This window comes from Dromiciops gliroides, chromosome 2, assembly GCF_019393635.1.
Source record: "Dromiciops gliroides isolate mDroGli1 chromosome 2, mDroGli1.pri, whole genome shotgun sequence".
NCBI lineage: Eukaryota > Metazoa > Chordata > Mammalia > Microbiotheria > Microbiotheriidae > Dromiciops > Dromiciops gliroides.
The window spans coordinates 343,229,959-343,256,604 of record NC_057862.1 but is presented as its reverse complement, the minus strand read 5'-3'; the positions used below and the strand labels follow the sequence as shown (position 1 = coordinate 343,256,604).

The window sequence follows — 26,646 nt, the reverse complement described above, 5'->3', positions numbered from 1 at the left end:
TCCTTATCTGTAGGTCTTTTATCTATAGTTTTGATATGAATTTCCTTATACGTAATGGCAGAGTCTTCAAACTGTAGGCATGTGAGTTATTAACAACTAACAAAACTTTAATCTATATGATTAAAGCACCTTCATTCAACTCCTCTTCTGATTCCTTATCTTAGCATACAGGTGACCTCAGGCTCTCCAGTCAATTCCAGCAGAAGATAAGATGGTCAGATCCTACCAAGCTTGAAAGTCTTCAAGTAGAAGCCAAATGATGGACTATAGTCTTCTGTTTGAGGATCAGTCTAGCTAAGTTAGAGAGATTCATAACCAATCTGGGCACAAGGTGATAGAATTCCATCCAAGAAACTATCAAAGACCATCTACTAAGCTGCAGAAGGGTTGCAGTCTGTGTTGATAGAGGGAATAGTACACATCATTAGAAATCCTTGAAGTATTTAAGCATCATTAAAGAGATGCCATAAAGAGACAAATCATGAACACGCAGAGGCAACATGATTTTTTTCAGGTATAGGATATTATGATTGCAGATAAAGCTACTCTAAATACAAGCAAAATAGAGATCCTAAGAGGCTGTAATAAAGAGAGAGTGCATTGAAGGAAGAGGGGACAGTGTAATCAAAGGCAGGCAGATAGGAAAATATGGAGTTTGGATAGTAGGTGGTAGATCAGTTTATCTGGGACATAGAATTTGAGAAGAAGAGCAATATGCAATATATCTGAAAATGTAAGTGGGATCCAGGTTGTGGTAGACCTTAAGTGCTTGGCTTCAGATGTTATGCTTTATCCTAGAGATAATAGGGAACCATTGAAGATTTTTGAGCATAAGCAGTGGAGTGCCATATTTAAGTCTCTCTCTCACAAATATTAATTTGGCAGCTATATGAAGGATGGATTTAAGAAGTGAGAAACTGGAAGCAGAAAGAGCAATTAGGAGATTATTGCAATAGTCCAGATGAGAAGTGAACTATTGTAGTCACGTGAGTGTAGAATAAGTGGAAGTGAGAAATGTTGTGGAAGTAAAAATAGAAAAGACCTGGGAAGTAACTTCATATGGGGATGAAAAAAAGAAGGAGTTAAGGAGGCCTCCAAGGTTGTGAACCTGTGTGACTGGAAATAAAGTTATTCCCTTTATATAAATAAAGAATGGAAGGGTGAGCTTAGGGAGGAATACAATGAATTGTTTTAAACATGCTGAGATTAAGATCTTGGTGGGTTCAGCAGACAGTTGGTGAAGGGTAGTAGGATTTGGGGAGACAGATTCAGGATGTATTTTAGATTTGGGAGAAATCTATATAAAGGTACTAATTGAACTCATGGATGTACTGATACCAGAAAGAGAGAAGACACACAGACAGAGACAGAGACAGATAGAAAGAGAACAAGAGAGTGAGAGAGGAGAGGAAAGAAGAGGAGAGGAGAGCATATGAGAGACAATGGGTAATAACTACATGCTTAACACAGCCAATGAATGGTGATGAATCAAAAGACATTGAGAAACTAGAGGAAAACCAAGAGAGCAATGTCCAGGGACCCAAGTGAGGGGAGAATGATGAATACTATAAAAAACTGCACAGAGGTAAAAAAAAAAAGGTTATGGAATAAAGGAAAAAGACATTAGTTGATGGCTACCCAAGAGAGAACAGTTTCATTGGAGTAGTAAAGTCAGAAGCTAGATTTTCAAGTCATTGAGAAACGAAGGAGGAGTAAGCTCTTTGAGAGCAAAGATTGACATTTTTTGTCTGTAATTCCCAGCAATGCCTGATCCATAGGAGGCACTTAAATACTTGTTGATTAATAGAGGGAAAAGAAAAATGAGAGGAAACATAATAACTATCTCCAGGCATTTTGAGGTTATCATGTGTGAGAGGGATTAAGGCTTGTTCTACTTGATCCCAGAGGGCATTAACTAATAATCATAGTTGGGAGGTGTTCCAAAGTAGATTTCAGCCCCATGTAAAAAGTTTCTGAAAAACTGGAGTTGTCCAAAAGTGAAATGGACTGCCTCAGGAAGTAATAATGATGATAATAATAATAGTAGCAACTCTGTTATTAATAATAATAATAAGCAGCATTTATATAGCACTTCAAGGTTTGCAAAGTACTTTTCATATGGTATCTCACTTGATCCTCACTGCAACCCTGTGAGGCCATTATAATCTTCATTTTACAGATGAGGACACTGAGCCTAAGAGATGTTAAGTGACTTCTCCAGACTCACAAAACAAATAAGTATCTGAGGTGGGATTCAAACTCACCCAAAATCTAACACTATCAACTGCATCACCTCACTTTCCCATTCCATTCTTCCTCCAATTGAAAAAATTTTAAACCTTGCAAAATTGAACAAGATGTACTTTGAAACCATTATCCCTGTCCCCATTCCAGCACAGTTCTCTGGGTTCTCAGTGAGGAATTAGGTATTCAAAGAGATGGTTGTATGATCACATATCTGAGTTATTGTCAGGGTTGGATTAGCCAGCTTCTGACGTCTCCCTTTCATCTCTTACGTTCTGTGATTCTGAAACATGAACATTATGCTCTCAAAATATCACAGGGTGGTTGTGATGTAGTTTTATGCAATTTAAATTTCTATAGTATTTGAATGTGATATGTTATTATTATTGTTATTCTTTCTGTCTCACAAGTTTTTCTTATTCATTTAAATTCATTCGAGATATTTCAGAGACCATTCTCTGGATCCAAACTGTAGTGAATGTCAAAATCACATGACCAATTATATATAGTGAACCCCAACCATACTTCACATTCATCCCTCTTCCTGTTATCTACCCTGCCATATCTTCTCCTCCTTTCATCCATACCCTGCTGTCTTTCTCTTCCTCTGGGAACCTTAATCAAATCCATACTACCAGTGTTTCTACAAAGAGAATGTCAATCAATTTCCCTAAGAGTCCATTCACTTTCCCTGGGATTTTCCAGAATGCTGTCCATTCCTCTATATGCATTGTCTTCTATTAGAATGTAATCTCCTTGAGGCCAGGGACTATCTTGCTTTTCCATTTGTAGCACCATTCTTGGCACAAAGTAAATGCTTGATCCTTTTCTTTCACTCATTTAATTTGTGACACCCTCAATATGGGTGCACTCTCTACTTAATGCTGATCACAACATATTCATACCTCTTCATTTTATTCAATTCTTGTCCAGATGTTCTCATACTTCTTCCACAGAGAGCCAATTCAACAATGTGGGAACCTTCCATTAATTCTTTGAATAATTTGTGAATATTCACGTAGTACTTTAGTACTTTAGTACATGACTAGCTCCCAACCATTTCTGGTTGTATCTGTCCTTAGTTTGCTCTGTGGTGTTTTTTTTTCCCCAGCACTTCTTTTATGTAAGCAATTATTTCTAATAGAAATTATTATTGCCACCATTTATAACCACATGTAGATACTTTTTGGGCTAACCATAATTCTGATTCTTCTAGAATCCTAGTGGTATAAGATTCTTAGCCTATTAGCATTATTGGGAGATATACGTGATGCAAAGATGACATTCTGCATTAGTGACTAGCTTGGGATCATTAAAAGTGTCACATAATTGTGCAAATGTGATTCACTCCTCACCAATTTATCGCTAGCCCCAGTTTGTTCATGTGAGATACCTAACCAGAAGAGAGATTTTCAAACTGAATTTCACTTTGTTGAGTCAGATTTTTTTTTACTCACCAAGTAGTGTTGTATTTGCTCTACCATTTGGTTAATTGTGAAATGATAAAAATGTGGTCAGCTATATAAGACTGTCTTTGAAAACTATCTAGTCCTGTTTCACATTTCTATCAAGGAAGCCCTTGGTTTTATGTGGAGATTACTTTCATAAAAATTTTATAAGGATAAGATAGTAGGGACATGGGTTGGTTCTCAGTATGCAAATGTAAAATATTCATTGCTGTCATTATCATATGTTGGCAGGAAGAGGATGATTATGAAAGCCCAAATGAAGATCAGGATGGAGAGGATGATGGAGATTATGAATCCCCCAGTGAGGAGGTGGAACCTGACCCAGTAGATGATGCTGATTATGAGCCCCCTCCCTCCAATGATGAGGATGCCATGCAGAACACAATCCTTCCTGCCAAGATCCCTACAGGTTCCATGTACATAGGTAAAGGGTCTAGACTTTGCTTTTCCTCAACTCTGGTAGGTAGAATTAAGAAGTTTCAATTAAGCTCTTAGTTATTATAGAAGAGATACTATGACAAAATAGATTGAGAATAGTGGATAAAGGGTCAGCCTTGGAGTAAGGAGGACTTGGCTTCATTTCTGAGACACAATAGCTGTGTAACTATGGGGAGTCACTTATTTTTTCAGTACTTCAGGCAATTCTCTAAAATGATAACTCATAGATCAATTGCCAGTCTGCATTGGAGGAGGGAATTTCCACACCAAGAGTTCCCTACAGCAATGATATCCTAATTCAGGATCATTAACAAAAAAAAATTAAAAAGTAAATCTGAAAGCCTTGCTGCTTGTGTCATCCAGGTCTTTCATTTCTCTTTCCTTCTCTAGCTCCCTCCCCTTCTATCATTTCAGCTTTGTGAGAGGCAGTGTGATATAATGGATAAAGATTTGGTGTTGGAGTCAGGAAGATATGAGTTCCAATCCTGCCTCTTACATATACTGGTTATGTGACCCTGGGAAAGTTTCATAATCTCTCAGTGCCCCTACACAATTCTCTGTAAGGGCTAAAATTCTAGCTATACTGTCTAAAATATCTAATGAGTGGTCGCCAATAAATTATAAGCTTTAGCAAGAGTTATACTTTTAAGCATTTATTAAGGAGAATAAGAATTTGGTGAAGAGAAAAAGAAAGGCCTAGATACATCTATATATTAAAGGGAGAGCGCATTTCTAGCTGCCTTCTCCACCAGAGTCCTCAGGAAAGAGAGTGAGACAGAGCGCCAGCCTCCCCCTTCTTCCTCCCACAAGCCAACGTCACTTCCTGATGCCAAAGAAAGCCACATGGTCCTGCCCTCAGAGGCCCTCTCCTCATGTTGGAACTTTCCTACAGTAAGTCTCCAGCAGGTAGCATCATTCCAATCATTACATCTCTGACTACAAATTGCAAAGAAAGTGTCAATTTGAATTGGTAGAGAAACTGACCAGGTGCTCCCTACAACAATGAAATCATAGGTCTAGTTCCTAGTCCTTGCTAGACTCCGAGGTCCCTAAGGTCCCTTTCAGGTATTTAAATAGAAGGACAGAAGTTGCACGTGGAAGACAAGGAGCCCAATTAGGTTCTCAGGGTGACTATTTCATTTTAAGAAGCTGTTATTAATATTCTGTCATTTTTCTTTCATCGTGTCTTCTCTAAGACTTTTTGTTGTTCTTCTCTTCAGACAGGCCCCCAGCTGGGAAAATCCCTCAGCAGCCTCCAGTTCCCCCTCAGAGACCCTTACCAGCCATTGGTGGCCGAAACAACACAGTAGGTTTCTTCAGCTTTTAATTGACGTCATCTTTACTCTGTTCCAAAGATTTCCTTAGCCTGAAGTCCCCTGGACTGGGCTACAATTTCCCAATACTGAAAATAAATGACTTTAAAATAAATATAAATACTTTAAAATTAATATAAACAAGACCAGATTAACATAACAACAATATATAGGACCTGCTTCCAAGAACACCAGGAAAGTCCCTAGATCCCCCAAATAGCTCCCTCTATTGCTGGCTGATGCCTGAAATTCCTTTTTAGCAGGAGATAAAATCTTTCACTCTTCAACTAGATAAGGCATGAAATGTATACATGCATTCGTGGGGAAAATCACTTCCCCTTTCTAAGTCTCATTTTTCTCATCTGTAATATGGAGGACTTGGACTAGTTGACTTTAAGTGCCATTATCACAACTATAAAGTTGTGGAATCCCATAATTCTAGCTAACACAGCCTGAAATTCCTACTGAGGTAGAAATGAAATTCTTACTGATGGAAGAATCCCTGAAAATGGTAGAAAAATTAGAGGAGATTGAAAAGTAGCTGCTGAGATGGGGGAAGGGGGCACAGAAAGGAGATGCTAGGAAGATTGAAGACAAACCAACAGTTTTAATGAGGTTTGAACCCCTCCAGCCCCAAAACATTGCCTATAATGAGGTCATCTCTTCTGAACAGCCTCCCAATCTTCTACAATCCAGTCATGAGGAGCCTATTAGAGGTAGAAACCACCGAACACCCAACTGTAAGTACCAATACCTATCTCTCCACACATCACTATGCTCCTCTTCCAGGGAATGATCTTTCCATTTATATGACTGTGATTTGCTTTCAGTCCCTGCACCATCCATAGACAGAAGTAAAAAGCCACCATTGGATCGTACATTACCTCAATTTGAAAGAGATTCCTTGGGAATAGGTGAGTTTGTGTCACATATCATAAGTACTGGCCTTTTCTACATTTGTAAATACTTATGTATATCGCAGTAAAATCATTTGGAAGAGTAGAAACAGACTTGAACTGGAAGTCAGAAGACCTGGGCTCTTTGTCCTACTTCAGTTGGAAAACTGGATTAGATTAGATTCAATTTGATTCAACAAACTGTTACTAAGTGCCTATTGGGCAACAAGGTGGCACAGTGGATAAAATATTGACCTTGGACTCAGGAAGACCTATGTTGAAATCCTACCTCTGATACTTACTAGCTGTGTGACCCTGGGCAAGTCACTAAACTTCTCCCACCCTCAGTTTCCACATTCGTAAAATGGGGGTAATAATAGCATCTACATCCCAAGTGGTTGTGAGGATTAAATCATATAATAATTGTAAAGCTGATTATCACATGGCAGATGCTTAATAAATGTTGGCGATGATGATGATGATGATAATGACGACCTGCTTGGTGTTACTTCATTTCCCATCTCTCTGCGTTTGCATAGGCTTGTAACCCATGCCTGGATTGAATCACCTCCACACTATTTCCTCATGAAAGCCCTATGTTCCTCCAAAACTCAGCTTGTCTCATTTCCTACAGGGGGCCTATCTTTACTCTCCTAGTTGATAGGGTTCTCCCCACCCAGAAAGTAAATGGTACATTTAATTTTCTGTGTTCATATTGTCCCTACTCCACTTGTCTTCCTAAAATAGAAGTTCTTCAAAAGCATTGTAATATAAGTTTATTATTGTCTTTTTCTCTCTAGCACCTGGTATAATAACTGGTTTATTGTAGGTGCTTAATAAAATGTTTGATGAATAGGATTCAGTTGATCAATGGTGGTTATAGTGGGTGAAGAGAGGAAGGGATGGGTGTAAGATATGACAAAAGTTGAATCCACAGGATGTGGTCACTTATGGGATCCTAAGTTACTAGGGAAAAGGGTGTCATCATCCACGAAAACAGAGAATGGGATTGGGGTGGGGGGGCCATGCTGAATTTGAGGAACCTAAAGCCCATTCAGGTGGAGCTATATGGCAGGCATTTGGAAACATAGGACTGAAGCTTTGACAAAAAGATGTTACCTTCAAAGGCTTTTCCAGGTGTACCATTCCATGATCTATCCTCCATAGATGAAAACAATGCCACTAGGAAAGATGGCTATATAACAATGCCCCCAACTCTACTTTCACTCCCATCCCTATGGTCACATATGGCCTTGCCTATTATTTGACAAAATCCCACTATGCCTTCTCCACTCCTCTAAACTTATGGCTTCATGAACCTTCTCCACATTTCCTCTAGTCCCAAAGTAAGAGGATTTCCTCAGGGTTAAAGCTAACACCTCCACCTGTGCACTTGGTTCCCATCTCCACTTGTCTCCTCTTTGATCTTGCTTCATCAGTCATTCTCTCATGAATCTTCTCTATCCCCCTTTCTGATAGGTTTTTTTCTGTTTCAACTTACAAAAAATGCTTAGGTGTCCCCTGGTTGGGGAAAAAAATGTCCCCTTAACCTTGCTATCCCCTCAAATAGTTTTTGTTCTCTCCTCCCTATGACTAATACAATTCTAGAAGCACTCCTTCTATTGGTAGATAGCTCACTGACCCCTCAAACTCAACTTGTCCAAAACTGAATTCCTTACCTTTTCCCCATTTTATTAAGTCTCAAGACCTTTCTCTCCACTTAAATCTTCTCTTTCTGTTTATGACATCGTCATTTTCTCAGTCATCCAAGTTTTTGTTGTTGTTGTTGTTGTGGTTGAGTCATTTTAGTTCTGTCTGTCTCTTTGTGACCCCATTTGGGGTTTTCTTGGCAAAGATACTGGAGTGGTTTGCCATTTCCTTCTCTAGCCCATATTACAGGTGAGAGAGGCTGAGGCAAACTGGGTTAAGTGACTTGCACAGAGTTTCATAGCTACTAAGTGTCTGAGGCTGGATTTGAACTTAGGAGGTTGAGTCTTCCTGACTCTAGGTCCAGCAATACTGTGCCACCTAGCTGCCCCATCCTTATAACTAAGTACTTGCCATTATATCTCCACAATATATCTTGTGACTATCCTCTCCTCTTCAGCACTCATGTAGCCCCCACCCTCATTCAGGCCCTCATCACCCCTATTTTATCCCAGTTTTCCACCTTCCTTTTCTACCTCCAGTGGACACCCTTTCTAATCTGTTCTTCACAATGCTTCATGCATAATTTTCCTAATGTATGAATGCAAACATCCCCCTCATAATGTAACATCTTAGAAAATAGAGCTGCTGCCCAGAGAATGTGGGCAAATCATCCAACTTTCTATTAAAACTTATTTGGGGGGCAGTTAGGTGGCGCAGTGGATAGAGCACTGGCCCTGGAGTCAGGAGTACCTGAGTTCAAATCCGGCCTCAGACACTTAACACTTACTAGCTGTATGACCCTGGGAAAGTCACTTAACCCCAATTGCTTCACTAAAAAAAAAAGAAAAGAAAAAAATTATTTGGACATCAGGGTACAGGCTATGTGGGGCTTTGTTTGTTTGTTGTTGTTGTTTGGTATTCTTGGTATCGTGTCCTCAATAAGACCCAGTTAAATTAGAAAACAGATTTTATGAAAAGAATTGAAGAACAACAAAACAATCTTTTTGTGAAAATGAAACTCTAGGCATATAGCTTATCATCCTGAAGTCCTGAAAGGTCCATTTCTAAGCCTCTGCAACTCTGAGATTCTATTATACAAGAACAAGGTTTCTGAAGCCTACAAACAAAATAACAAAATGCCAAAGAAATTTCACTGAATGGTCTTTTGTCTTCTAATCCTAACCATCATTTTTATAATCCCACATTCATCTAGAGAACCTGTAGGTAATGGAGAAGTAATTTACTGTTCCAAAAGAAAAGCAAATTTGAGCTATGCAAGGCATTCAGAAATAAGGTCTGCTCAAGGAAACTAGAAGAAGAAAAAAGGCAAATTAAAAATCCTATTGGTTAACTCAGTGAAAAAGCTGTTTTTCCCTTGTGAACACAAGGCAAGAGAGCATTGGACTGGGAGACCAAGGATTTAGGCCTGAATCCTCACTTGGTTACTTATGGTTTATATGGCCCTGGACCCACAGCTGCTACACGCCTCTATCTAGACCTCACTTTCCATTTTTGGAATACAAAGCCATCAAAGGTTCATCCTAGATTATCTCTAATGGCCCTTCCAGCTCTGCCTTTCTAAGATTCTTCTATCCAATGAGAAAATCAACATTGTTGCCTAAAATGGCATAAATTAAACCTCCTTCTTTGCTAGAACATTGGGAAGCAAAGATTAAACTAATTTTTTGAATCTGATTTGTTTGGGGGTGGGGCTGAGGGGAAGGCAACAGCAGGAGGGGAAAGGGGCAATAGTAGTTTTTTGCATTTTTAAGTTTAAAATTGCTAGGGTTTTTGTTTGTTTGGCATTGGGATGGGGCTAATAAAAGTTCTTTAATTTCTACTTCTACTTTTTGTTTTGTTTTGTTTTGTTTTTTTAGTGAGGCAGTTAGGGTTAAGTGACTTGCCCAGGGTCACACAGCTAGTAAGTGTTAAGTGTCTGAGGCCTGATTTGAACTCAGGTACTCCTGACTCCAGGTCCAGTACTCTATCTACTGCGCCACCTAGCTGCCCCCTTCTATGTTTTGAGCACAGGTTTAAATAAAATCCTGTTGTTCTCATTTTCAGCAGAGAAAAAACCCTTAACTTCCTGTTTTAAGTAGGAACTAGAAAGTTTGGAATTCTATTTTTATGGGGAAGTATCCTTCTGACCCTGTGAATATTGAAGATACTGCTGTTAAAGCATTTTTGCTGGGTCAAGTGTTCATAACTGCAGACATGAATGGATTTATTGAAGAAATGGACACAAAAAGAAAAAAGGCTAGTCATAGATATAGAACTGGGAGGGACCTTAGAGGTCATTTATTCCAATCCCCTTCATTTTACAGATAAAGTGGCTGAGACCTAGATAAGTTAAATGACTTGCCGAAGATCATTCAAATAGCAAGTGGCAGCTTTAACCTCAGGTCTTAAGACTCCAAGTTCAGCACCACAAATCAATAATTTAAGGATAAAGGAAAGAAAGGAAGAAAGGAAGAAACAAAGAAGAGAGAAACAAAGGAATACAATTCCTGTACTATTTATGAATAGTTATATAGAATATGAAAAGGAACTCCAGGAATCTCAATGTTCTTTGCATTCATATAAAACTATATGGGGCAGCTAGGTGGTGCAATGGATAAAGCACTGCTCCTGGATTCAGGAGGACCTGCGTTCAAATTCGACCTCAGACACTTGACACTTACTAGCTGTGTGATCCAGAGCAAGTCACTTAACCCTCATTGCCCTGAAAAACAACAACAACAACAACAAAAACAAAAACAAAAGAAAAACAAAACTATATGTGTCCTTGGGCAAACTAATTCTTGTCTCTGGATTTCAGTTTCCTCTTCCATAAAATTAAGAGGTTGGATGAGATAGTCTTGAAAGACATTTCTTATTTGCTCTAATAATCTTAATTTGAAGAAAAATGGTTCCATACTTGTAACTTCACAAGTATGTAGTTGGCTAAAAATGCTTGACTGTGCATGCATCAGACTGTTTCTAGATCTCAGAGTTAGGGAACTGTGAATTGAATTCAATCCATTAAATTTTTTTTCATTTGTAATTTTCAGGGAAAAAACCAGTTTTTCCTGACAAGGTAAGACATCCCTTTCCTTAAGACCACACAATATATATTCGTCCAATGGAGTATACCCAAAATTCTGATATTTCTTTCATTGTATTTTACAGCCTTTAGCTCCTGCATTAAGGTAAGGAGAAGGGAACACTTAGAAGATTAAAATGGCACATACTGTTAGAACTCTAACCTATAGCATTCAGTTGACTTTCTTTAACACATCTGGTCTCTAAATACCACAGGACTGCTGGGGATCACTTACCTAAGATACCAAAGCCTCCATTGCCACCTGCAGAAAGACCTGAGAGAAATTTTAAGAAGCCACCTGTACCAAAGTAAGTTACCTCTCTAATAGTGCAGGAGAGTCATATAACTGAAGATAATTTTTAAAACATGTGACATACAACTGATGACATGAAAAATAATGGAAACCATTTGCTATTAAATGGTATGGTTTTGAGGTTGGCAGTTGAGGAATGTTCAGACTCTAAAAGTCAGATATAAAGTAACTTAGCCTAGATAGGAAAAAAAAAGGTGAAAAAGAAATCTTTGACAAATAGGTCGATAAAGAGTCTTAATCAGTGTAATAAGAATTCCTGTTTTTGCAGATAGCATTCCCAACAGTGACATTTTTCTTAGAATATTTCTGGCAAAGCATCATATCCACAGTTCGTGGGGGCTACCACCACCATTTTCTCTTCTTAGGGTAGTAGAAACAACTTGGGTATGTTTCCTTCTCCCGTTCTCAATAGGCGCTTTCTCCACTTGTCCAATTTGCAGTCTTAGAGTATATTGTGCTGGTGCCTCATTTACTGAAGACAAGTTTTTGGTACATTTTTCAGGGGTAGAAATGATAAAGGAGAGTGCAGACCTTAGGATCACAAAGCTGGAAGGGTATTCAATGACCAATTCATACAATCCCCTCATTTTACAAATGAAGGCACTGAAGAGGGGTTAAGTAACTTGTAAAACTTTGTAAAAATGTGAAGAATCCTTTTAAAAGAGCTGAGGCCCATGATGTTTTCTGTTTCCCAGTCTAAAGCTGCTTCTACTATCTCAGAGCAGCAATCTCCACCAAATACGGAAGTTGGCAATGAATTTTAGGCAGCTGGTGCAAAATCTGTAACACTGCAGTGTTGCTTTGGGAAAACAAGGCTAAGTCAGTGTGGAAAATCCCCTGTGCAGCAGCTGTTCTAATTTCTTCCCTTCACAATGTAAGGGAACATGGTCTGGGACTTAACAATGTTGTCAAGGAAAGAGGGGATTTCTTTCAAAATCTTTCCAAATGTTTTGAGGAAAATCTTTTCTGTGTAATTTGTATGCCCTGGCCTAGAAGTCAGGTCACAGCTCCAGTTCTAACACTAAGTGAATGACCATGGGCAGCTCACTTGATGTCTCTCTATCTCAGTTTTCTCCTCTATAAATTAAGGTGGCTGGGTTTAGATGATCCCTAAGGTGCCTTTCTAGCACCAGCATGACATGATTATATTTCAACAGCAACTAAAACTATGGTTTGCTGAATAAACAGCTTTTTTATTTTACTATTTTTCCATTGGTAGCTTGAAAGAGGATTTTCTTCTTCTTGCCCATGATTTTGACAGAGAAATTAATTGCTGCAACTCTCTTTATTTTTTTATTTTTATTTTTTTTAGTGAGGCAATTGGGGTTAAGTGACTTGCCCAGGGTCACACAGCTAGTAAGTGTTAAGTGTCTGAGGCCGGATTTGAACTCAGGTACTCCTGACTCTAGGGCCACTGCTCCATCCACTGCGCCACCTAGCTGCCCTGCAACTCTCTTTATACACAAAGTTCCTGCATCCCAGTGGTTTTGTTTCATAGTTTAATTAATTTAAACAGGCTAGCTTCTTGGTGATTTAAACTTAAATATCCCCAAACAGAAACTTGTTCATTTAAATTCCAACCATTTCCATGGGGGGAAAAACTAATTCTTATTATTGTTCCTAATTCATTTTCAGGCCTGGATGGGGAGCAGACAGAAGAGGTGAAGTAAGTACAAAACAACCTACTGTCAATATGATACCCAGTAAAATCTACCATAAGTCACTGGAGCATGGGGTAGTAGGCGTGGCAACAATCATACTAGACAGCACAAAATCAATTTCCCAGAAACAGGTTGGGAGAGTCACCATGATTCTAGGCCACAAGTCCAAGTTTTCAAAGTCTTTGCTATGCCCTCCTGACCCTTCAAAATGCCAAATACACAGCTTATTCCAGGGGTCACAATGAGAATCATAAATTTAATTAACCAATCAAGCAAGTTTCATTGGATGTCTGCTATATCCCCAGACTATGCTTTATACTGGTAGTGGGGAACGGCCATGTATTAAGTGAGTATTTCTAATATCAAGTGGGCAACTAGGTGGCGCTACAGTTAGAGTGCCAGGCCTGGAGTAAGACTCATCTTCCTGAGTTCAAATCTGGCTTCAGATACTTCTAGCTGTGACCCTGAACAAGTTACTTGGCCTTGTTTGTCTCAGTTTCCTCATTTATAAAAGGAGTTGAAGAAGGAAATAGCAAATCACTGCAGTATCTTTGCCAAGAAAACCCCAACCGTAGTCACATAGAGTCAGACACAACTAAAAGGACTGAACAACCACAAAACTATCAAGTAGCAGACAATCTAAGTGAAGAAATAAGATTAATGCACTTAAAATAATTAAGGAACATTGCCAGCTTCAATTTAATTGAGCTCTGAATTGTTATACAATTATTTTGGGAGTTACAGATCAATAAGTACTTGAATAGTAGTCTTCAGCTACCAATAGGAATAATGGTCAAAAAAGTCGTTATTCAGCAAAACATATTTAGTTGCTATTAAATTAGAATCAGGTCATGTTAGAACTGGACAGGGACCTCAGGGATCATCTAAACCTTACATAGGTGATAGGCTGTCATTAGGAATTTCTGAACCTGTGGCAAGTGGGTGAGGTATGGTTGCCAGGGGGAAGGAAAACACTGCCTGGGACACCTTCTTCATTGCTAAAGACTAGATGATTGGGGGGACAAAAGCATGTCTTAGGATGATGCTATTCACATCTTCTAAATTTTGGTGCTTTTAGACAAAGCCCCATTTTCCCCAACCTAGTTATAGCTCTGACAATAGTCTTGAAGGATTGAAAGGATTTAGATAAATTGAGGAGTAAAAACTGGATGAGAGGGCAGCATGATCAAAAATAGGAAAAAGCATGGTGTGTTTGGTGAAGGTTTAAAACAGTAGCAATATGGTGGGTGGGACTGGGTGGAAGCAGTGGTTGTGGGAGATATGGCTTAAGACATCTTTATAAGATAAGAGTAGGCTCAGAGTATGGATCCAGACAAAAAGGTTTAAACTATGTGGTAGGAAAATAGGATGCCAGTATGTATTCTCAAGTAGGGAAGTGGTATGATTAAGGAAGATTATGTTTTAGGGAGCCCTATCATGTGGCAAAGGGACACTGAGCCCTATCATGTGCCAAAGGGACACTATGAGTCTTGCCCCTTCCTGAGAACTAATTACATTTGATCTAGGAGGAGCTAGGCTGTGCAGTGGATAAAGTTCAGGGTCTACGTTAGGAAAACCTTAATTCAAATCTAGTCTGATCCTTACTAACTGTGTAACCCAGGGCAAGTCACTAAACCTCTGTCTGCTGTAACCTAACCTTCCTGACCCTTCTTTTTTTATTTTAGTGAGGCAATTGGGGTTAAGTGACTTGCCCAGGGTCACACAGCTAGTAAGTGTTAAGTGTTTGAGGCCAGATTTGAACTCAAGTACTCCTGACTCCAGGGCCAGTGCTCTATCTACTGTGCAACCTAGCTGCCCGTAAAGATCGATATAATATTAAAAAGAAAATTGATGTAACTATCCAGAACTGTATTTGTCATGAAGCCTGGCAAAGGCAAACTATAAAGCCTATTTTGACACTGTTACTCCCTCTGTTTTGGACTTTTGTTTTCTCAGGCTAAATTTAGTCTCCTTATACAATTAAAGATATAACAAGAAAGGAAGGAAACAATAATTTATTAAGTACCTACAAAGTGTCAGGCTCTGTGCTTTACCCTTGGAGGTAGGTGCTATAATGGTCTCCATTTCATGATTGAGGAAACTGAGGCAAATAGAAGTTAAGGGACTTTTCCAGGATTACATAGCTAGACAGCATCTGAGGCTGGATTTGAATTCAAGTTCTTCGTGACTCTCAGCCCAGGTCTCTCTATCCATTGTACGACTTAGCAATTACTAACAACAACAATAAATATTTATTAAAAGCTTTCCACATAATAATAATATTATCACTGACCATTATTATTGTTATTACTAATAATAATAGGTATTTAGGTGACATAGTGGATAGGGCATAAGGTCTGGTATCAGAAGAACCTGAATTTAAATACAGCCTTAAATATTTACTAGCTGTGTAACCCTGGGCATTTAACCTCTGCTTTTCTCAATTGCTTCAACTGTAAAATGGGGGCCATTATAGCACCCACCTTTCAGGATTGTTGTCAGGATCAAATAAGATAATATTTGTAAAATGTTGAGCATAGTGTCTTATACATATTAGGTACTATGGACATGGTAGCTATTATTAGCCATTATTAGGGAAAGAAGTCTAAAGTCAAGAGTGGAGCCCAGAGAAGAATGAATGAGATATTAAAGGTGAGCCACTGACTTATCCCACTTTCTAAAGCTTTGTAGAAAACTCTACTATTTTTCATAATACATTTAATGTGGATTAATATGATACTGATTTTTTTTTAAAAAGGGTTAGTTGATCCTCATAGAATATCATAAAGATAGCAATGCCTTGGGAACTTCATACCAATGAAAGAATAACATCTTATTCTTTTTCTTCCCCACTCCAGGAAGAAGATGATGGTATGTAAAGAAAATCTCTCTTAAATTATTCCCTTCATCCTTCCAAATGGTCTTGTCAAGTGAATATAAGTCATATAAACAAAGAAGAGGTCTGATGATAGCCACATCATGTTAAATAGATATGTGGATATAAAATGAAATCAGGCAAAATCATTTTATTATTTTTTTCAGGTGGGGAAGGAGGCTAAACCTATCATTTCATCAGCATAGGGATTACCTCTATGGAACTTCTCTCTATCAATTCAGACTTCATCAGAAACTTACAGTCTTAGAGAATTGCCTAGGGTGCATAAGCTATGTGATTTGCCTATGGTTACATAGCTGATATGTGTGAACCAAGGCCTGCCTGATTCCAAGGCTTCCTCTCTATTATGAAATACTGTCTCTCTTAAGTCAGCAAAAAAGTTGACTTTCTAGATAATGTTGCCAGGTTTTAAAATTTTACAGTGTAATTATGAAAAGAAATGTACTGGTTGGTGGTTTTAAAAAAAAAAAGGCCCTATCTAACATTTATCTATCTAACATCTATCCTAGCTAACATACATGGGAAGAATCAAGATAGAATCAGTAGAGAAATATAACAAATTTTTGAAAAATCAATTATTTCTGAAAACAGATAGTTATTTCTATCAACCTAATGAGTCAAAGGGGCAGCGAAATGGGACATTAAAGTGGCAGGCCTGGAGTCCAGAAGACTTGAGTTCAAATCCAGCCTCAGATACTTACTGTGTGACCCTGGGCAAGTCACTTAACCCTGTTTGTCTCAGTTTCTTCATCTATAAAACAAGCTTGAAAAGGAAATGCCAAACCATTCTAGTATCTTTGCCAAGAAAACCGGAAATGGGGTCACAAAAGGTCAGACATGAGGGGCAGCTAGGTAGCACAGTGGATACAGCATCGGCCCTGGATTCTGAAGGACCTGAGTTCAAATCCGGCATCAGACACTTAACACTTACTAGCTGTGTGACCCTGGGCAAGTCACTTAACCCCAATTGCCTCACACACACACAAAAAAAACCCCTCACACAACTAAAAGGACTACGCAACTGTAAGAACAACAAAGAATCAAGAGAAACATATGATATGGCATATAACATAATGCATACCAAGAGAAATTTAAATTAACTTTTATATAAAATGTTATCTTTATAGTTATGTCATATAGGCATTCCAATAGAGAGAACTAGGCAAAATGCCTTTTGTAGGATGGGCCAAGTCTTCAGAACTATCATCTGATGAGAGATTGTTATCTTTCTCTATACCAACCATGTTTAAGTTATAGAACTTTAAACAGAAGTGTTAATGGATGAGCATCTAGGTAATCTTTATGAATACATTTATTCATGGCTATCTTAACTGTTCTTTTCTCTTCACCATAGTGCACCACAGACCACTCCCTCATCCGGCTATTCCCTCTTTCACTTCCAACACTTTCCCTTCAAGATCTAACAAGCCACCCTCCAAACTTCCCCAACCAGGATCTAACAGTATGCCTGGGCCAATCACAGCAAGGTTTGTCTCCAGCATTGCCTATTTGTACGTTTTGAGCTAATGTTATGTCTGTTGCCATTCCAGAGCACGATGGGGCACAACTTCCCAGGCTGAGAGGTTGTGCCAGGTGGGTTAATGGGGAAAACGGGTCAGAGCTGGGGTCAGTGAAACTAAACCCTGACCACAATGCAGGCCAGTCCTGGTGTTATACTCTATTTTTGCTTCCCAACTTGGCAATGTTGATGGCCTATGTCATTGCCTCAACAAAAGAATTAACACCTGGAAAAAAAGTTGAGGAAATTTGAAGGGAAAAAAAGAGGTAAACAATTTAGCAACAATTGAAAACTACACACACACACACATACACAGATGGCCTAGGAAACTAGATATCTCTTCTATTTTGTTATGGGAAAATGAAATAAAGTAGATAACCAATAAATACCTTAGATATTAAGTGATGTGACAGAAACAGTTGCTGTCTGATATATCATGTTTAAGCATATCAAGGTTCAGAATAGCAACAGTACTTTTCTAGTTGCTACTAAAAAAATAAGTCAGAGGCAGAGGCAAAAAGTCAAAGGATGCCAACAGGAGGCAGCTGATTACATCCTGTAATTAGTTTGTCAGGCTTATAATATTTTCAGACCCTGGAATGGGCTACCCTGGAATAAGCATTTCAAGTAATCTTCATCCCTTCTTTACTGTGTTCCCTAGGATTTAGGGTAAGCAGATATAACTAAAGTAGACTTTTTATTGATTTTTCTCTCCCTCCACCCTCTCAATCCCACCCATTGTTTTATTTACCTCTAATTCTATGTCTCCACAGTAATTTTCCAACAAGTGCATCCCTGCCACCATACTTGTCAAAAGGTAAGTATATGGTTAGGATTTATTTTGTAGTTGCTCCCATACCTAGCATACTTCTGGGCTTACAGTAGCCTTAAAAATAAAATCAAACAAACAAAAAAAACTATAGTATAGTTTTGCAAACTTGTTGAAAAGGAAGGTCAATTATTCTTTTAAAAATGACTTCCACAAAAGGCTCCCTGGGGACAACTAGGTGGTGCAGTGGATAAAGCACCAGCCTTGGATTCAGGAGGACCTGGGTTCAAATCCGGCCTCAGACACTCGACACTTACTAGTTGTGTGATCCTGGGCAAGTCACTTAACACCCATCGCCCTGCAAAAAAAAAAAAAAAAAAAAGGCTCCCTGGCAGGCTGAGGTAATATTATATTAAAACCAGTTAGGAGATTTAAATATCCATGAAAACACAGGGGTTGAGGTTTGATGAATTTTTAGTTCCAAATGTCTGACCTAGTATTATATTAATGCAATGTTTAGCTTATCATCAGTGAGCCTTTTCAAAAAGATATGGCTACTCTTACCAAAAGTAAAAAAGCACTTATGATATAAGAGACTATAAGCACTATGACAACACGTATGGTGCTATATACCTATAAAATACTATATAATTTTTACATATGTAAATATGTAATATTCTATACCTAAGGGCCAAACCAGTATAGTCCACTGGATGAGGATGGGCCCTGGAATCAAGATAATCTGGGTTCAATATTATAGGGGGAGCAAATGTTATTGGGTTTTTTTCATTAGTAGTATTAGGGTATCTAGCACAGTTCTAGGCAAACAATAAAACCTTTGTTTGCACCTGTTATATATTAGCACTTATATTTTATCTCATAGTTATGTGCACAATTATTTGAAAGTCATAGTGGTGTTGTGGAAAGAGCACTGAACTCAACACAATTCAGGAGAGCTGGATTCTTATGTAGGCTCTCACATTTACTAGATGTATGACTTTGATCAAGTCACTTAACCTGAGCCTATTTTGTCATCTCCAAAATGAGGTTAATATACATATTACCTATTTCAGATGATAATGAAGAAAATTCCCTGTAAATATGAGTAATTGTTGTTATAATTACATTTTGTAACCTGTACACATTTTAAATACACATTTTTAAACTCAATTGTTAAGAACAGTTACTAATTCCAAACATCTTATAATTTGGTTAAGATAAATACTTATCTATGGGAAATAACTAGGAAACAATATAAGATAATAATGTACTCCACAAAAACAAGACCTAGCATAGGACCTTACTCTCATTCAATGTTTTCTGAATGTAATTGAATTGCATGAATAATTTGTGTGGTACTGGCTGCATTTTAACAGTTAAAAAATGGAGAGGGGGCAGCTAGGGGGAACAGTGGTTAAAGCACTGAACATAATAGAGATTCATAACGGGATGATAGAGATTTGCGTTCCATGTTGTTATACCATGTATATGGAAGTGCTGTTAGTTGGTGTTTGTTAAGTTCAGAATTAAAAAATAACATCCAGAAAAGTTTTTAAAAAGTTTTACATTTCTATGACACTTTTCAATTTATAAGTGATTTTCCTAAATGCAAGATACTCTAAAAGTCTTGGGGCTATTTTAAGCTATTAAAGTTCACAATGGTATTAAGACTTTTGGAACACCCTGTATCATCTCATTTGGTCTGTGCAACAACCTTGTAAAGAGAGACAAATATTATTAGTTTTGTTCTGCTGTCAAAAGTTTCATGTCATTATAGACCCATTTGATAATGATGTTAACATCAATAATGACGATGATGATGATAGCATTTATACAGCACTTGGAGGTTTGTAAAGTGCTTTACAAACATCATCTCATTTTTTTCCTCCAAACAACCCTGAGAGGTAGGTGCTATTATTATTCAAAAGTTGAGTGACATGTCCAGGGCCACACAGCCAGTTAACTGTCAGGTGGGATTTGAACTCAGGTCTTCTTGACTGCAGATCCAATGTTCTAACTGACAAATTTAGAGAAGAATAAGATGATATCCATACTGCTAAAAAACAAAGTAAAAAACCAATGTCTTTGAAACACACTGTCAAAGATAATTCCATGTTGCTTTGGCTAACAACTTTTATTTGGATAAAATGGCAAAACATAACTTTAGTAAGTATTATTACTGCATTATTACTACTGTAACATTTTTAAAAAAACTATACTAGGTATTACATAAAATACCATTCCCCCTTAATTCTGTGTAATCTTCATTTGCATGTGATCAAAATGATAACTTGTATTAATTATTAGTAGTCTTAAAACATGCATCTGGAAAATATTTGTAGATTATGTTTTCTTTGTTCTGTGGTAAGCAGAATTGTACTGTGTCATCTGAGAAGATATTAAAGTTTCTAATTTATAGAAAATATGTTTATCACTGACTCCTGGAATATTCATCAGACTAGTCAAAATGGAATTTGAGGAAAACAAAATATGATTTATCAGAAGTATTAAAAAATGCCCCAGTGAATGAATTCTCTTGATACATTTTCATGTAATTCTGAAGGTGGAATCAACAGACTGCCATCTAGAGGTCCAGCAGAAGGCCGACCCTTGCCAGTTCCAATGAGGCAACGACCACCATCTCTTGGGGATGAAGAGGTAGGTAGAATGACCCTCAAGTTATTCTTTATGGAAAGTGATTCACAGCAAAGTACTTTTGAATAATTTCAGTTTTCTACAATAGAGTTGTCAAACATCCAGCACAGCACTTTCAAATGTCTCCAGAACCAGCATAAAATGAAATGAGGAAATGTTTAACAATATGAATAAAGATACAATAAAATATAGGTTATGTTAGTATGTGGTCTTCTCAATCAATGTGAGTCCAGAAGGATCCTTATCTACAGTTTAGTGGCCCCCATTTCTATTTGAGTTTGGCACCACTGTTCTATGTTCTTGAAATTATTTTGGGGGTGAATTTTTAAAACAAAAGAAAAATTAACAAGGGACTCCAGATACAGAAGAGAAAAAAATTAATTAATCTTTATCTGGACTCCTTTGAGTTTCATCCAAATTTTGGTAAATATAAAGCCCTTCTAACACAGGCTCCTAACCCTGTTTCCTCCCCCAACAAAAAAAAAAATCCCCTATTTCTATACATTTTCAGGCTTGTAGTATTGTTCTGAATCCTTAATTCTTTACACTAGTTTCATTAGCTTCTTTGCTGGCACACTTGTATGTACCTAATTGTACATGTGTCTATAATAGGATGCTACAAGTTCTATATTGAGCAGCTAGATGGCACAATGGATAGCGCACAGGGCCTGAAGTCAGGAAAACCTAAGTTCAGATCGGGCCTCAGATGTTTACCAGCTGTGTGACCTTTGGGAAGTCACTTAACTCTATTTGCCTGTTTCCTCTTCTATAAAATGAACTGGAAAAGAAAATGGCAAACCACTGCAGTATCTTTGCCAAGAAAACCCCAAAAGGGGTGACAAAAGAACTGAACATGACTAAAAACAACTCAAGAACAATAAATAAGTTCTTTATATAGTAAGTGCTAATTTGTATTTATATTCATTACTGTAGTCATTGTGAAAATTAGTACTGATGAAATGCATTCTGTTGAACTCATTCAAATTCTTGAATCTATGATAGAGTGCTATGATTTTATTAACTAAGCTTCCCTTAGAGATTAAAATTTCCTTAGATGTAGGGCCATTATATACATATATATGTATGTATCTTAATACATAATATCCCTAGGATAGTGCTTCATCCTGTGTTTCTAAAAATGAAACAATTCCACATTTTGTAAAAGAATTTCAATTTGCAGGGAATTTTTTGATGATTCACATACACAAAGCTATGTGGGACCAAGCACCATTTAAATGCTCATAACTTTTCGTTCTGGTATATTAGCAATATTACCACAGTTTATTTATCTACAACTTTTTCTCTTAAAATTTTCAGAACTCATTGAATAATGAATGGTATGTATCATACATTACTCGACCAGAAGCAGAAGCTGCTCTTAGGAAAATAAACAAGGTACAGTGTTAACATTTACTGGGGATGGGGTTGGGGGAGGGGCAATGAAGATACCTTTAGCCATGATACAATTTGAAAAAGTATACACAAACAGAAAATTAAGCATAATTCTAATCTATGTTTACCTAATATTCCCAGGTCAATTCAGTCAAAACTACTGATTTGACTAATTAAATTTCCATTTAATGAACTATTTATATTTGACTATAAACTGGGATCATACAGATATAGATGAATAAATAGATTCCAACTGGTGTCAATTCCCTTCTCAAGTATGACATTTACTCTAGATATTCTTTTCACAAAAACCCCTTTCATTTGACTTATGGAATAACTGAAGGGGGGAGGGAAGTTGCTTTCTGTATCCCTGAACTTAATCAAATTCTTGACATTCTGATGAATATGGAGTGTAATTTTTTTATTGATTAACTATTAGGTAGTAAGCTCCCTTAAGTGATTATAATTGCCTTGGATATAAAAGACCATGATATACATATGCATAATATATATGTTTATATATATATATATATATATATACACACACACACACATAGATACACTCTCTATATGTGTGTGTGCATGTGTATACATGGATGTGTGTGTGTGTGTGTGTGTGTGTGTGTGTATATATATAAATATGGATGTATCTTAGTATTAATATTCTCTCCACCCCTGGGACAGTTCTTTGCAATGAGTTAGTATTTAATAAATGGTTGATGAATGAATTAAATGTTTCCTGAATCTTCCTCATGAGCTGGCTAGACCTTTTCTTCACACCAACAAAATCCAAAGTGACTGAGCTGAGTGCCTGTGAGATAGCAGGCTCTTTAAATTCTACTGGGGAATAGATGCAGATTTCCACCTGCCAAAAATCTAAACAAAATCAAATATATCACAAAAATGCTTGATTCAGATCAGATAATTTCTAGTAGTTGAAATAAGTATTAGTTTCCTGCTCCCTCTTGGCTCTCTATCTATCCTCTCATCCCCCAGATAAATCTTTAGTATTTTAAAAAGTGGGTTCCTGTTGGTGAATAGATTTTAAGAGAGCTGGTTTTGCCATTCTGTCTGCAATTGTTTGCACTATATATTTTTTCACTGGGTAAATGAACCCAATAATGAAACTCATAAAATGTAGGAACTTTGCCTACAGTTCAGGAGTCTGAATTTCCCTTGTGAATTCTCTACTGACAGCTTCTACTGAATCCTAGATGGTTTGCCCCTTGACATCAGTGCTACAAAAATACTGACGCCTACTCCTAACATCATAATAAAAAATTTTTTGACATTTCTTTTTAGGATGGCACTTTCCTGGTGAGAGACAGCTCTAAGAAAACAGTTACCAACCCCTATGTGCTCATGGTGTTGTACAAAAATAAAGTGTATAACATTCAAATTCGTTACAATGAAGAAAGTCAAGTTTACTTATTGGGAACTGGGCTCCGAGGGAAAGAGGTAATGAACATTTTAAAAAAAAATAACTTCTCAGACTTCTTTTCAGACTAATTTTCTGGAAAAATTAAATAGATATGGAATCATGAAATGCAAAATACTTAACATGTTCTTTGAAATTCATGCTGTGAGGCACATATTAGATTAGATAAAACACTTATTAAGTACTTACTGTGTGCCAGGCATTGGGATACTAAACACGAATATTCTTTGGTTATACTACTGCAAATTTCCAGGATTTTAGGACTTCCTAAATACAAAACAAAATAAAAAAACAAAAAAACCCAAAGCTATATTAAAAGGCTTTGGTAGAGGAGTTAGGAGGACACATGAGGATGATAGCAGAATTGCTGATTAAGTAGTTATGAAGATGCTTATTTTTCCCTATCTTAAGATTGTCAAACTGGTTTTTCCTGTTCTTCCCTCTGGCCAAAACTCCCAGGCTTGTCACTTAGAGGATTGGAATTAGAGCTAGATTGAATTTTAGAAGGCACAGAGTCCAAACCCCCTTATTTCCCTCATGAGGACACTAAGGCTGGATGACTTAACCAGTATAACAGAGGTAGTTCAAGTCTGAGGCAGGGATTGAACTCGACTCTCTACTGAGTCCTGTGATTGGTTTTACCTAGAACTCTTTGGTGACTCTGTTAATCAACTATTTGCAGAAAAGGAATTTATAGATTTGTAGTTACTGGACTTCATACAAAGTATCTAACTGTCTCCCCTTCCTATCCCAGACATGACAATCTATTCCAAAGAGTAAAAACACTGAATATTTTCAGAATGTAAAATGGTTTGCCCATAATATCATTAATTTGCCCCAGAAGCATTTTTGTAACTACCATATAGATGGACATCAAATAAAATTTGATCAAATATATGAGTACATGAGTATGTAGATGACTTGAATGCTTTTAAAGGAACAGCATGACATAATGGGGGGAAAATATACATGAGTCAAGTCCTGGCTCTGTCATTTAATAGCCCTGTGACACACTAATCATGTCACTCAGACTTCTATGCCTCATATTTTTTATCTGGAAAATTGAGACAGTATTATTTTTATATATCTTTCACAAAGGGTATTGTATGGATCAAATGAGACAATATATTGTGAAAATGCTTTAAAACAGAAAAGTACCATATAAATAGAAGTTTTTGAAGCTATATGTTATATCCAGTCCTGCATGAAAGAAACTTTTTTAAAAAAGCTAATCTTATAAGATATTTTTAGGACTTCAAATTAAACTAATTATAGTAATAGTAGTACCTTATGCTATTTATGCAGCATTATACTTTTCAGAGTTGTTTGACATATATAATCTAACCTAATTTTATGTTCAGAGAGGTAATAAGACAGCTATTACTTTCCCCAGTGTAAGATCAGAAAACTAAGACAGAGAGGTTAAATAATTTGTTCAAGAACATAAGTCCAGATAATGGTCAGTAGGCTCAGAAATCTGTTTCCCAATACCTAGTTAATCTATCTTTACCCAAAACAACACTGTTATTGAAAGAGAAAGATGGATTTATTGCAATGAACAATGATCACAAGATTAAAGGAAAGTAACAACTGAGGCAGGGTTAGAAAGTAATTTCTTTTGTATATCATGAGTGGTTTATTGGAAATTGAAGGGAAAATAAGATTTATTCAAGATGCTCTGCTAAGAGTTTAATGCTAAACAGAAGACAATTAGTATTTTTACCACAAATTTAAGTTTCCCTATTACTGGTACTTAACTGAGTTTAAGGAATCATTTTCCCCCTCAATTCATGAGATTAATTCTAATCCTGAAGATGTTTCTCTGTTTTTTAAACCCTCAGGATTTTTTGTCAGTGCCAGATATCATTGACTACTTCAGGAAAATGCCACTTTTGCTTATTGATGGAAAAAACCGAGACTCCAGAAACCAGTGCATGCTAATATATGCTGCGGGGTATCCTTAGGAAACTATTGAGTAAATATCAGTCTCGTCCTCATCTGTCAGCACAGGAAGGTGATCTACCACCAACAAGGCCATGGACAGAGACCTCAAATGAAGCAGAAAACCTGTGTTTTATTGGAAATGAGGTTCTATTCTTTTTGTTTAAAGATGTTTTTGAAATGAAGTCTATTGAGGATGAGATCTCCAATTATTTATTATTCTTCAATGTCTGTAAAACTGAATGAATGATGATGTTCACACTTCAAGTGAACTCTAATAATTCAATTTATACAGATTAGATATAGGTATTTTTGAACACGTACTAAATGTGTATTTTATACATAACTTCCAGCGAACATTAACACTTAATTCCATTGAGACGTCAAAAGTTTATGTCACAAATTTATTTCTATTATGAATAGGAATCATTCATATTTGAAACTAAACTCTATTTGTATAAGTAATTTCAAAAGTTTAAAAACATAGATCATTTGTTCTTATTATTGTTAAAAGATAAAATGATGTCTTTTTTCTCCTGCGTTTGGACTGAATTTGTTCTTTTATATTGTTGTTTCTGTATAACATTTATTGCTTGGCCTATAATTCTGTTTTCTTGGTATTAAGGAAAATTTCAAGGTTAAAAACCCAAGGAAGAAATTCTAAAATTATTAACTATATTTTGCTTATCTAACTAAAAACGGGTGAGCTGAATTCTAAATTGCATGTTATTCTTTTTGTAAGCACATCCTTCATGGAGAATCAAGGATTCCCCTCCATTGTGGTATCTGATCTCATTAAAACAGAGGCTTTTCAACATTTAAGTTGTGCATAACGGTCTGAGACTGACTCAGATTGGTCCTCTAGTAGTTTAGGTATGGGACAAAATGAGACATTTCTAGGTTAGTCTACAGTTAATGAAAGGAACTTTACTTAGCCAAAGCATCAAAAGGATAATCATAAAGGACACTA

The 26,646-nt window shown here is 37.0% G+C and overlaps 1 protein-coding gene across 1 annotated transcript in view; it reads left to right on the top strand.

Annotated features, from left to right (window-relative positions):
• LCP2 (lymphocyte cytosolic protein 2) overlaps positions 1 to 26,332 on the top strand; it is a 73,441-nt gene extending 47,109 nt beyond the window's left edge. The window contains exons 7-21 of the mRNA XM_043981453.1: positions 3,945 to 4,137; positions 5,372 to 5,457; positions 6,138 to 6,204; positions 6,295 to 6,378; positions 11,061 to 11,086; positions 11,179 to 11,198; positions 11,308 to 11,400; positions 13,041 to 13,071; positions 15,925 to 15,937; positions 17,317 to 17,449; positions 18,255 to 18,298; positions 20,814 to 20,908; positions 22,223 to 22,300; positions 23,600 to 23,755; positions 25,577 to 26,332. Of these exons, the coding sequence (XP_043837388.1) occupies positions 3,945 to 4,137; positions 5,372 to 5,457; positions 6,138 to 6,204; positions 6,295 to 6,378; positions 11,061 to 11,086; positions 11,179 to 11,198; positions 11,308 to 11,400; positions 13,041 to 13,071; positions 15,925 to 15,937; positions 17,317 to 17,449; positions 18,255 to 18,298; positions 20,814 to 20,908; positions 22,223 to 22,300; positions 23,600 to 23,755; positions 25,577 to 25,699 (1,242 nt within the window). The 3' untranslated portion in view covers positions 25,700 to 26,332. The remainder of the gene's footprint in view (positions 1 to 3,944; positions 4,138 to 5,371; positions 5,458 to 6,137; positions 6,205 to 6,294; positions 6,379 to 11,060; positions 11,087 to 11,178; positions 11,199 to 11,307; positions 11,401 to 13,040; positions 13,072 to 15,924; positions 15,938 to 17,316; positions 17,450 to 18,254; positions 18,299 to 20,813; positions 20,909 to 22,222; positions 22,301 to 23,599; positions 23,756 to 25,576) is intronic.
• Positions 26,333 to 26,646: the final 314 nt, after the last annotated feature.